Source organism: Oncorhynchus gorbuscha, linkage group LG21 (genome assembly GCF_021184085.1).
Source record: "Oncorhynchus gorbuscha isolate QuinsamMale2020 ecotype Even-year linkage group LG21, OgorEven_v1.0, whole genome shotgun sequence".
In the NCBI taxonomy this organism is placed as follows: Eukaryota; Metazoa; Chordata; class Actinopteri; order Salmoniformes; family Salmonidae; genus Oncorhynchus; species Oncorhynchus gorbuscha.
In genome coordinates, this window is record NC_060193.1 from 2414962 (window position 1) to 2428881 (window position 13920).

A 13920-nucleotide genomic window follows, 5' to 3' on the forward strand; every position below is an offset into this window, starting at 1 on the left:
TATCTACTGTTATACCATCTATCTACTGTTATACCATCTATCTGTTATCTATCTATCTATACTCTACTGTTATACCATCTACTGTTATACCATCTATCTACTGTTATACCATCTACTGTTATACCATCTATCTACTGTTATACCATCTATACTCTATCTGTTATACCATCACTGTTATACCATCTACTGTTATACCATCTATCTACTGTTATACCATCTATCTACTGTTATACCATCTATCTACTGTTATACCATCTACTGTTATACCATCTACTGTTATACCATCTACTGTTATACCATCTATCTACTGTTATACCATCTACTGTTATACCATCTATCTACTGTTATACCATCTACTGTTATACCATCTACTGTTATACCATCTATCTACTGTTATACCATCTACTGTTATATCTACTGTTATACCATCTATCTACTGTTATACCATCTATCTACTTATACCATCTATCTACTGTTATACCATCTACTGTTATACCATCTATCTACTTATACCATCTACTGTTATACCATCTATCTACTGTTATACCATCTATCTCTACTGTTATACCATCTACTCTACTGTTATACCATCTATCTACTGTTATACCATCTATCTACTGTTATACCATCTATCTACTGTTATACCATCTATCTACTGTTATACCATCTACTGTTATACTCTATACTCTACTGTTATACCATCTATCTACTGTTATACCATCTATCTACTGTTATACCATCTACTGTTATACCATCTACTGTTATACCATCTATCTACTGTTATACCATCTATCTCTATCTACTGTTATACCATCTATCTACTGTTATACCATCTATCTACTGTTATACCATCTATCTACTGTTATACCATCTATCTACTGTTATACCATCTATCTACTGTTATACCATCTATCTACTGTTATACCATCTATCTACTGTTATACCATCTATCTACTGTTATACCATCTATCTCCATCTACTGTTATACCATCTATCTGTTATACCATCTATCTACTGTTATACCATCTATCTACTGTTATACCATCTATCTACTGTTATACCATCTACTGTTATACCATCTACTACTGTTATACCATCTATCTACTGTTATACCATCTATCTACTGTTATACCATCTACTGTTATACCATCTACTGTTATACCATCTATCTACTGTTATACCATCTACTGTTATCCATCTACTGTTATACCATCTATCTACTGTTATACCATCTACTGTTATACCATCTATCTACTGTTATACCATCTACTGTTATACCATCTATCTACTACTGTTATACCATCTACTGTTATACCATCTATCTACTGTTATACCATCTACTACTGTTATACCATCTACTACTGTTATACCATCTATCTACTTATACCATCTATCCATCTACTGTTATACCATCTATCTACTGTTATACCATCTATCTACTGTTATACCATCTATCTACTGTTATACCATCTATCTACTGTTATACCATCTATCTACTGTTATACCATCTCTACTGTTATACCATCTACTGTTATACCATCTACTATACCATCTATCTACTGTTATACCATCTACTGTTATACCATCTATCTACTGTTATACCATCTATCTACTGTTATACCATCTATCTACTGTTATACCATCTACTGTTATACCATCTACTGTTATACCATCTATCTACTGTTATACCATCTATCTACTGTTATACCATCTATCTACTGTTATACCATCTATCTACTGTTATACCATCTATCTACTGTTATACCATCTATCTACTGTTATACCATCTACTGTTATACCATCTATCTACTGTTATACCATCTACTGTTATACCATCTACTGTTATACCATCTATCTACTGTTATACCATCTACTGTTATACCATCTATCTACTGTTATACCATCTACTCTCTACTGTTATACCATCTACTATCTACTGTTATACTCTACTCTATCTACTGTTATACCATCTATCTACTGTTATACCATCTATCTACTGTTATACCATCTACTGTTATACCATCTATCTACTGTTATACCATCTATCCATCTATCTGTTATACCATCTATCTACTGTTATACCATCTATCTACTGTTATACCATCTATCTACTGTTATACCATCTATCTACTGTTATACCATCTATCTACTGTTATACCATCTACTGTTATACCATCTATCTACTGTTATACCATCTACTACTGTTATACCATCTATCTACTGTTATACCATCTATCTACTGTTATACCATCTATCTACTGTTATACCATCTATCTACTGTTATACCATCTATCTACTGTTATACCATCTATCTACTGTTATACCATCTATCTACTGTTATACCATCTATCTACTGTTATACCATCTATCTACTGTTATACCATCTATCTATACCATCTATCTACTGTTATACCATCTACTGTTATACCATCTATCTACTGTTATACCATCCACTGTTATACTACTGTTATACCATCTATCTACTGTTATACCATCTATCTGTTATACCATCTATCTACTGTTATACCATCTATCTACTGTTATACTATCTATCTATCTACTGTTATACCATCTATCTACTGTTATACCATCTATCTACTGTTATACCATCTATCTACTGTTATACCATCTACTGTTATACCATCTATCTACTGTTATACCATCTACTCTATCTACTGTTATACCATCTATCTACTGTTATACCATCTATCTACTGTTATACCATCTATCTACTGTTATACCATCTATCTACTGTTATACCATCTATCTGTTATACCATCTATCTACTGTTATACCATCTATCTACTGTTATACCATCTATCTACTGTTATACCATCTATCTACTGTTATACCATCTATCTACTGTTATACCATCTATCTCTATCTGTTATACCATCTATCTCTACTGTTATACCATCTATCTACTGTTATACCATCTATCTACTGTTATACCATCTACTGTTATACCATCTATCTACTGTTATACCATCTATCTATCTACTGTTATACCATCTATCTACTGTTATACCATCTATCTACTGTTATACCATCTATCTACTGTTATACCATCTATCTACTGTTATACCATCTATCTACTGTTATACCATCTATCTACTGTTATACCATCTATCTACTTATACCATCTACTGTTATACCATCTACTACTGTTATACCATCTATCTACTGTTATACCATCTATCTATACTCTACTGTTATACCATCTATCTACTTATACCATCTACTGTTATACCATCTATCTACTGTTATACCATCTATCTACTGTTATACCATCTACTGTTATACTATCTACTGTTATACCATCTATCTGTTATACCATCTATCTACTGTTATACCATACTACTGTTATACCATCTATCTACTGTTATACCATACCATCTATCTACTGTTATACCATCTACTGTTATACCATCTATCTACTGTTATACCATCTACTGTTATACCATCTACTGTTATACCATCTACTGTTATACCATCTATCTACTGTTATACCATCTACTCTCTACTGTTATACCATCTATCTCTACTGTTATACCATCTATCTACTGTTATACCATCTATCTACTGTTATACCATCTATCTACTGTTATACCATCTATCTACTGTTATACCATCTACTGTTATACCATCTACTGTTATACCATCTACTGTTATACCATCTACTACTGTTATACCATCTATCTACTGTTATACCATCTACTGTTATACCATCTATCTACTGTTATACCATCTACTGTTATACCATCTACTGTTATACTCCATCTACTGTTATACCATCTATCTACTGTTATACCATCTATCTACTGTTATACCATCTACTGTTATACCATCTACTGTTATACCATCTATCTACTGTTATACTCTACTGTTATACCATCTATCTACTGTTATACCATCTATCTACTGTTATACCATCTACTGTTATACCATCTATCTACTGTTATACCATCTACTGTTATACCATCTACTGTTATACCATCTACTGTTATACCATCTATCTACTGTTATACCATCTACTGTTATACCATCTATCTACTGTTATACCATCTATCTACTGTTATACCATCTATCTACTGTTATACCATCTATCTCTACTGTTATACCATCTATCTACTTTATACCATCTACTACTGTTATACCATCTATCTACTGTTACTGTTATACCATCTATCTACTGTTATACTCTACTGTTATACCATCTATCCATCTACTGTTATACCATCTATCTACTGTTATACCATCTACTGTTATACCATCTATCTACTGTTATACCATCTACTGTTATACCATCTACTGTTATACCATCTATCTACTGTTATACCATCTATCTACTGTTATACCATCTATCTACTGTTATACCATCTATCTACTGTTATACCATCTATCTACTGTTATACCATCTATCTACTGTTATACCATCTACTGTTATACCATCTATCTACTGTTATACCATCTATCTACTGTTATACCATCTACTGTTATACCATCTACTGTTATACCATCTATCTACTGTTATACCATCTACTGTTATACCATCTACTGTTATACCATCTATCTACTGTTATACCATCTATCTACTGTTATACCATCTATCTACTGTTATACCATCTATCTACTGTTATACCATCTACTGTTATACCATCTATCTACTGTTATACCATCTACTGTTATACCATCTACTGTTATACCATCTATCTACTATCTACTGTTATACCATCTACTGTTATACTCTACTGTTATACCATCTATCTACTGTTATACCATCTACTGTTATACCATCTACTGTTATACCATCTACTGTTATACCATCTACTGTTATACCATCTACTGTTATACCATCTATCTACTGTTATACCATCTATCTACTGTTATACCATCTATCTACTGTTATACCATCTATGTTATATCTACTGTTATACCATCTACTGTTATACCATCTATCTACTGTTATACCATCTATCTACTGTTATACCATCTATCTACTGTTATACCATCTATCTACTGTTATACCATCTACTGTTATACCATCTATCTACTGTTATACCATCTATCTACTGTTATACCATCTATCTACTGTTATACCATCTACTGTTATACCATCTATCTACTGTTATACCATCTATCTACTGTTATACCATCTATCTACTGTTATACCATCTATCTACTGTTATACCATCTATCTACTGTTATACCATCCATCTACTGTTATACCATCTATCTACTGTTATACCATCTATCTACTGTTATACCATCTACTGTTATACCATCTATCTACTGTTATACCATCTATCTACTGTTATACCATCTATCTACTGTTATACCTATCTACTGTTATACTCTATCTACTGTTATACCATCTACTGTTATACCATCTATCTACTGTTATACCATCTACTGTTATACCATCTATCTACTGTTATACCATCTATCTACTGTTATACCATCTATCTACTGTTATACCATCTATCTACTGTTATCTACTGTTATACCATCTATCTACTGTTATACCATCTACTGTTATACCATCTATCTACTGTTATACCATCTATCTACTGTTATACCATCTACTGTTATACCATCTACTGTTATACCATCTATCTACTGTTATACCATCTATCTACTGTTATACCATCTACTGTTATACCATCTACTGTTATACCATCTACTGTTATACCATCTATCTACTGTTATACCATCTACTGTTATACCATCTATCTACTGTTATACCATCTACTGTTATACCATCTATCTACTGTTATACCATCTATCTACTGTTATACCATCTATCTACTGTTATACCATCTATCTACTGTTATACCATCTATCTACTGTTATACCATCTATCTACTGTTATACCATCTATCTACTGTTATACCATCTACTGTTATACCATCTACTGTTATACCATCTATCTACTGTTATACCATCTACTGTTATACCATCTATCTACTGTTATACCATCTACTGTTATACCATCTATCTACTGTTATACCATCTATCTACTGTTATACCATCTATCTACTGTTATACCATCTATCTACTGTTATATCTACATCTCTATCTACTGTTATACCATCTATCTACTGTTATACCATCTACTGTTATACCATCTACTGTTATACCATCTATCTACTGTTATACCATCTACTGTTATACCATCTACTGTTATACCATCTACTGTTATACCATTATATACCATCTATCTACTGTTATACCATCTATCTACTGTTATACCATCTATCTACTGTTATACCATCTATCTACTGTTATACCATCTATCTACTGTTATACCATCTATCTACTGTTATACCATCTATCTACTGTTATACCATCTATCTACTGTTATACCATCTACTGTTATACCATCTATCTACTGTTATACCATCTACTGTTATACCATCTATCTACTGTTATACCATCTACTGTTATACCATCTATCTACTGTTATACCATCTACTGTTATACCATCTATCTACTGTTATACCATCTATACCATCTACTGTTATACCATCTATCTACTGTTATACCATCTACTGTTATACCATCTACTGTTATACCATCTATCTACTGTTATACCATCTACTGTTATACCATCTACTGTTATACCATCTATCTACTGTTATACCATCTACTGTTATACCATCTATCTACTGTTATACCATCTACTGTTATACCATCTACTGTTATACCATCTACTGTTATACCATCTATCTACTGTTATACCATCTACTGTTATACCATCTATCTACTGTTATATCTACATCTCTATCTACTGTTATACCATCTACTGTTATACCATCTACTGTTATACCATCTACTGTTATACCATCTACTGTTATACCATCTATCTACTGTTATACCATCTACTGTTATACCATCTACTGTTATACCATCTACTGTTATACCATCTATCTACTGTTATACCATCTACTGTTATACCATCTATCTACTGTTATACCATCTACTGTTATACCATCTATCTACTGTTATACCATCTATCTACTGTTATACCATCTATCTACTGTTATACCATCTACTGTTATACCATCTATCTACCATCTACTGTTATACCATCTACTGTTATACCATCTATCTACTGTTATACCATCTATCTACTGTTATACCATCTATCTACTGTTATACCATCTATCTACTGTTATACCATCTATCTACTGTTATACCATCTACTGTTATACCATCTACTGTTATACCATCTACTGTTATACCATCTATCTACTGTTATACCATCTATCTACTGTTATACCATCTATCTACTGTTATACCATCTATCTACTGTTATACCATCTATCTACTGTTATACCATCCATCTACTGTTATACCATCTATCTACTGTTATACCATCTATCTACTGTTATACCATCTACTGTTATACCATCTATCTACTGTTATACCATCTACTGTTATACCATCTACTGTTATACCATCTATCTACTGTTATACCATCTATCTACTGTTATACCATCTATCTACTGTTATACCATCTACTGTTATACCATCTATCTACTGTTATACCATCTACTGTTATACCATCTATCTACTGTTATACCATCTATCTACTGTTATACCATCTATCTACTGTTATACCATCTATCTACTGTTATACCATCTACTGTTATACCATCTATCTACTGTTATACCATCTACTGTTATACCATCTATCTACTGTTATACCATCTATCTACTGTTATACCATCTACTGTTATACCATCTATCTACTGTTATACCATCTATCTACTGTTATACCATCTACTGTTATACCATCTATCTACTGTTATACCATCTACTGTTATACCATCTACTGTTATACCATCTACTGTTATACCATCTATCTACTGTTATACCATCTACTGTTATACCATCTATCTACTGTTATACCATCTACTGTTATACCATCTACTGTTATACCATCTATCTACTGTTATACCATCTATCTACTGTTATACCATCTATCTACTGTTATACCATCTATCTACTGTTATACCATCTATCTACTGTTATACCATCTACTGTTATACCATCTACTGTTATACCATCTATCTACTGTTATACCATCTACTGTTATACCATCTATCTACTGTTATACCATCTATCTACTGTTATACCATCTATCTACTGTTATACCATCTACTGTTATACCATCTACTGTTATACCATCTATCTACTGTTATACCATCTACTGTTATACCATCCATCTACTGTTATACCATCTACTGTTATACCATCTACTGTTATACCATCTATCTACTGTTATACCATCTACTGTTATACCATCTATCTACTGTTATACCATCTATCTACTGTTATACCATCTACTGTTATACCATCTATCTACTGTTATACCATCTACTGTTATACCATCTACTGTTATACCATCTATCTACTGTTATACCATCTATCTACTGTTATACCATCTACTGTTATACCATCTACTGTTATACCATCTATCTACTGTTATACCATCTACTGTTATACCATCTACTGTTATACCATCTATCTACTGTTATACCATCTACTGTTATACCATCTATCTACTGTTATACCATCTACTGTTATACCATCTACTGTTATACCATCTACTGTTATACCATCTACTGTTATACCATCTATCTACTGTTATACCATCTACTGTTATACCATCTACTGTTATACCATCTACTGTTATACCATCTATCTACTGTTATACCATCTATCTACTGTTATACCATCTATCTACTGTTATACCATCTATCTACTGTTATACCATCTATCTACTGTTATACCATCTATCTACTGTTATACCATCTATCTACTGTTATACCATCTACTGTTATACCATCTATCTAATGTTATACCATCTTTCTCTCTAACCCCCAGGCTCCTACCTTGGCCGGCAGGCTGACTGTGTCCCAGTCTGGGGAAGGGAATTCCAGCTTCCCCCTGAGTATCTGGTCAAACAACTCCTCCTGGATGTTATTCTCACTGTAGGAGAGGAGTGAAACTGAGTATACTGGGTCCTATTGTTTTAAACCAGTGAACGTACAGGTGAACGTACAGGTGAACGTACAGGTGAACGTACAAGTGAACGTACAGGTGAACGTACTGGTGAACGTACAGGTGAACGTACTGGTGAACGTACAGGTGAACGTACAGGTGAACGTACAGGTGAACGTACAGGTGAATGTACAGGTGAACGTACAGGTGGAAGTACAGGTGGACGTACAGGTGGACGTACAGGTGGACGTACAGGTGGACGTACAGGTGAACGTACTGGTGGAAGTACTGGTGGAAGTACTGGTGGAAGTACTGGTGAACGTACAGGTGAACGTACAGGTGGACGTACAGGTGGACGTACAGGTGAACGTACAGGTGAACGTACAGGTGAACGTACTGGAACTCACCTGCGGAACGGAGGGAACCCACACAATAGAATGTAGGTGATAACACCTGCAGCCCAGATATCCACCTTCAGACCGTACCTAGAAACACACACAGGGAAGTTGACAACCTCATTATTCTACATTTTGGTCACATAGAAGATGGTTTTATCTGAATCAGTACCTGGGCTTGAGAAGACAATTCAATTGGACGATATCTCCCCGGATCCTTCAATTCAAAGTCCCAGTAAACCAGCAAAACGTTATAATGTGAAAATACGTTCGGTACTCCCAGTAAACCAGCAAAACGTTATAATGTGAAAATATGTTCGGTACTCCCAGTAAACCAGCAAAACGTTATAATGTGAAAATACGTTCGGTACTCCCAGTAAACCAGCAAAACGTTATAATGTGAAAATACGTTCGGTACTCCCAGTAAACCAGCAAAACGTTATAATGTGAAAATACGTTCGGTACTCCCAGTAAACCAGCAAAACGTTATAATGTGAAAATACGTTCGGTACTCCCAGTAAACCAGCAAAACGTTATAATGTGAAAATACGTTCGGTACTCCCAGTAAACCAGCAAAATGCTATAATGTGAAAATACGTTCGGTACTCCCAGTAAACCAGCAAAACGTTATAATGTGAAAATACGTTCGGTACTCCCAGTAAACCAGCAAAACGTTATAATGTGAAAATACGTTCGGTACTCCCAGTAAACCAGCAAAACGTTATAATGTGAAAATACGTTCGGTACTCCCCACAATATGGAGTTTCTCAGAGCAACTATCTGCATTACTGCCGTTACGTATGGTGATGCTGGATCGGGCCGACCTGTGCTGCTGGATCGGGCCAACCTGTGCTGCTGGATCGGGCCGACCTGTGCTGCTGGATCGGGCCGACCTGTGCTGCTGGATCGGGCCGACCTGTGCTGCTGGATCGGGCCGACCTGTGCTGCTGGATCGGGCCGACCCATGGTGCTGCTGGATCGGGCCGACCTGTGCTGTTGGATCGGGCCGACCCGTGGTGCTGCTGGATCGGGCCGACCTGTGCTGTTGGATCGGGCCGATCCGTGGTGATGCTGGATCGGGCCGACCTGTCGTGACGCATGGTTCTGTTGCAGGATCATGGTATGTACTTCCACAAACGTCTAAATAAAAATGATCTATTGTTTTTGACCAAGTGCGAATGCGCCAAATCCCTATTCTGCACCTCCAATAAAATGACCCCATTACTGTCAAGTACAGGTCAGCTGATCAACAGCAGCGTAGTGGCAGTAATGACGAGTAACGAACCACATCGTTGACAGAGCTGTTTCATGGGACTTTGATTTGAAGGATCCTGGGAGATCTCGTCATATTCACGGTCTCCTATTGGTTCATCCAGAACGACTTACAGTTCGTTCATTCAACTAAGGTGGAAAATAAAACCACAACTACACTCACAAAAGGTGTGAATTATATCAGTACATTCTTATTTTATGAACAGCAACAACAACAACAACAACAACAACAACAGCAACAACCTGTGGAAAAGTTGCAGACGAGAGGAGAGGTTTTTTTTTTAGGTGTGAGGAAAGAGCTGAGAGAAGTGGACACACAAAAAACACACACCTCTTATCAGGTCTCCGAGACACGCACGCACGCACGCACGCACGCACGCACGCACGCACGCACGCACACACACACACACACACACACACACACACACACACACACACACACACTCCCCTTATCAGGTCTCCGAGATGGTCTCTACACACACACTCCTCTTATCAGGTCTCCGAGACACACACACCTCTTACCCAGTCTCAGCGATGATCTCTGGAGCTACATATGTGGGTGTTCCACAGACTGTATACAGGGGTCCCTCTACGATGGTCTCTACACACACACACACTCCTCTTACCCAGTCTCAGCGATGATCTCTGGAGCTACATATGTGGGTGTTCCACAGACTGTATACAGGGGTCCCTCTACGATGGTCTCTACACACACACACACTCCTCTTACCCAGTCTCAGCGATGATCTCTGGAGCTACATATGTGGGGGTTCCACAGACTGTATACAGGGGTCCCTCTACGATGGTCTCTACACACACACACTCCTCTTACCCAGTCTCAGCGATGATCTCTGGAGCTACATATGTGGGTGTTCCACAGACTGTATACAGGGGTCCCTCTACGATGGTCTCTACACACACACACTCCTCTTACCCAGTCTCAGCGATGATCTCTGGAGCTACATATGTGGGGGTTCCACAGACTGTATACAGGGGTCCCTCTACGATGGTCTCTACACACACACACACACTTCTCTTACCCAGTCTCAGCGATGATCTCTGGAGCTACATATGTGGGTGTTCCACAGACTGTATACAGGGGTCCCTCTACGATGGTCTCTAGCCAGACCAAAATCCCCAGTCTCAGCGATGATCTCTGGTAGCTACATACCTGGGGGTTCCACAGACTGTATACGGGAACTGATGGTCTGATATACATGACTAAAGAGAGACCTCCTTAGTTTTAACTCCAACCCTGATCCTGGAGCTAGATATGTGGGGGTTCCACAGACTGTATACAGGGGTCCCTCCTGATGGTTTTAACACCAACCCTCCTCTTACCCAGTCTCAGCGAGGATCTTAACTGGAGCTACTCCTGGGGTTTCCACAGGAGGTTTTAACTCCAACCCTCCTGACGGTAGCCAACCAAAATCCCCCAGCTTCAACTGACTTGGTCCCATCCAGGTACTCACACACCTGGAGGTCACAGGGCGAGAACGGAGAACGGTGATAGGTTGATATACATGACTAAAGAGAGACCCTCCTGTAGGTTTTAACTCCAACCCTCCTGTAGGTTTTAACTCCAACCCTCCTGGAGGTTTTAACTCCAACCCTCCTGGAGGTTTTAACTCCAACCCTCCTGGAGGTTTTAACTCCAACCCTCCTGGAGGTTTTAACTCCAACCCTCCTGTAGGTTTTAACTCCAACCCTCCTGGAGGTTTTAACTCCAACCCTCCTGTAGGTTTTAACTCCAACCCTCCTGTAGGTTTTAACTCCAACCCTCCTGTAGGTTTTAACTCCAACCCTCCTGTAGGTTTTAACTCCAACCCTCCTGTAGGTTTTAACTCCAACCCTGTTCCTGGAGAGAGACCCTTCTAACCCTGTTCCTGGAGAGATACCCTCCTGTAGGTTTTAACTCCAACCCTCCTGTAGGTTTTAACTCCAACCCTCCTGTAGGTTTTAACTCCAACCCTCCTGTAGGTTTTAACTCCAACCCTGTTCCTGGAGAGATACCCTCCTGTAGGTTTTAACTCCAACCCTGTTCCTGGAGAGATACCCTCCTGTAGGTTTTAACTCCAACCCTGTTCCTGGAGAGAGACCCTCCTGTAGGTTTTAACTCCAACCCTGTTCCTGGAGAGAGACCCTCCTGTAGGTTTTAACTCCAACCCTGTTCCTGGAGAGAGACCCTCCTGTAGGTTTTAACTCCAACCCTGTTCCTGGAGAGAGACCCTCCTGTAGGTTTTAACTCCAACCCTGTTCCTGGAGAGAGACCCTCCTGTAGGTTTTAACTCCAACCCTGTTCCTGGAGAGAGACCCTCCTGTAGGTTTTAACTCCAACCCTGTTCCTGGAGAGAGACCCTCCTGTAGGTTTTAACTCCAACCCTGTTCCTGGAGAGATACCCTCCTGTAGGTTTTAACTCCAACCCGGTTCCTGGAGAGATACCCTCCTGTAGGTTTTAACTCCAACCCTGTTCCCGGAGAGAGACCCTCCTGTAGGTTTTAACTCCAACCCTGTTCCTGGAGAGATACCCTCCTGTAGGTTTTAACTCCAACCCTGTTCCTGGAGAGATACCCTCCTGTAGGTTTTAACTCCAACCCTGTTCCTGGAGTGAGACCCTCCTCTACGTTTTAACTCCAACCCTGTTCCTGGAGAGATACCCTCCTGTAGGTTTTAACTCCAACCCGGTTCCTGGAGAGATACCCTCCTGTAGGTTTTAACTCCAACCCTGTTCCTGGAGAGATACCCTCCTGGAGGTTTTAACTCCAACCCTGTTCCTGGAGAGATACCCTCCTGGAGGTTTTAACTCCAACCCTGTTCCTGGAGAGAAACCCTCCTGGAGGTTTTAATTCCAACCCTTCTGTAGGATTTAACTCCAACCCTCCTGTAGGTTTTAACTCCAACCCTTCTGTAGGTTTTAACTCCAACCCTCCTGGAGGGATTTAACTCCAACCCTCCTGTAGGTTTTAACTCCAACCCTCCTGGAGGGGTTTAACTCCAACCCTTCTGTAGGTTTTAACTCCAACCCTCCTGTAGGTTTTAACTCCAACCCTCCTGTAGGTTTTAACTCCAACCCTGTTCCTGGAGGGTTTTAACTCCAACCCTCCTGGAGGTGTTTAACTCCAACCCTCCTGGAGGGGTTTAACTCCAACCCTCCTGGAGGGGTTTAACTCCAACCCTCCTGGAGGGGTTTAACTCCAACCCTCCTGGAGAGGTTTAACTCCTACCCTCCTGGAGGGTTTTAAC

At 38.2% G+C, this 13920-nt stretch overlaps 1 protein-coding gene across 1 annotated transcript in view; it reads right to left on the minus strand.

The window, feature by feature from the left end:
* The window catches only part of LOC124008445 (serine/threonine-protein kinase DCLK2-like), a 73519-nt gene that overhangs the window by 20023 nt on the left and 39576 nt on the right, over window positions 1-13920 (minus strand). The window contains exons 11-14 of the mRNA XM_046319727.1: window positions 12093-12152; window positions 11717-11793; window positions 9417-9494; window positions 8901-8997 (exon numbers count right to left, since the gene is read on the minus strand). Of these exons, the coding sequence (XP_046175683.1) occupies window positions 8901-8997; window positions 9417-9494; window positions 11717-11793; window positions 12093-12152 (312 nt within the window). The remainder of the gene's footprint in view (window positions 1-8900; window positions 8998-9416; window positions 9495-11716; window positions 11794-12092; window positions 12153-13920) is intronic.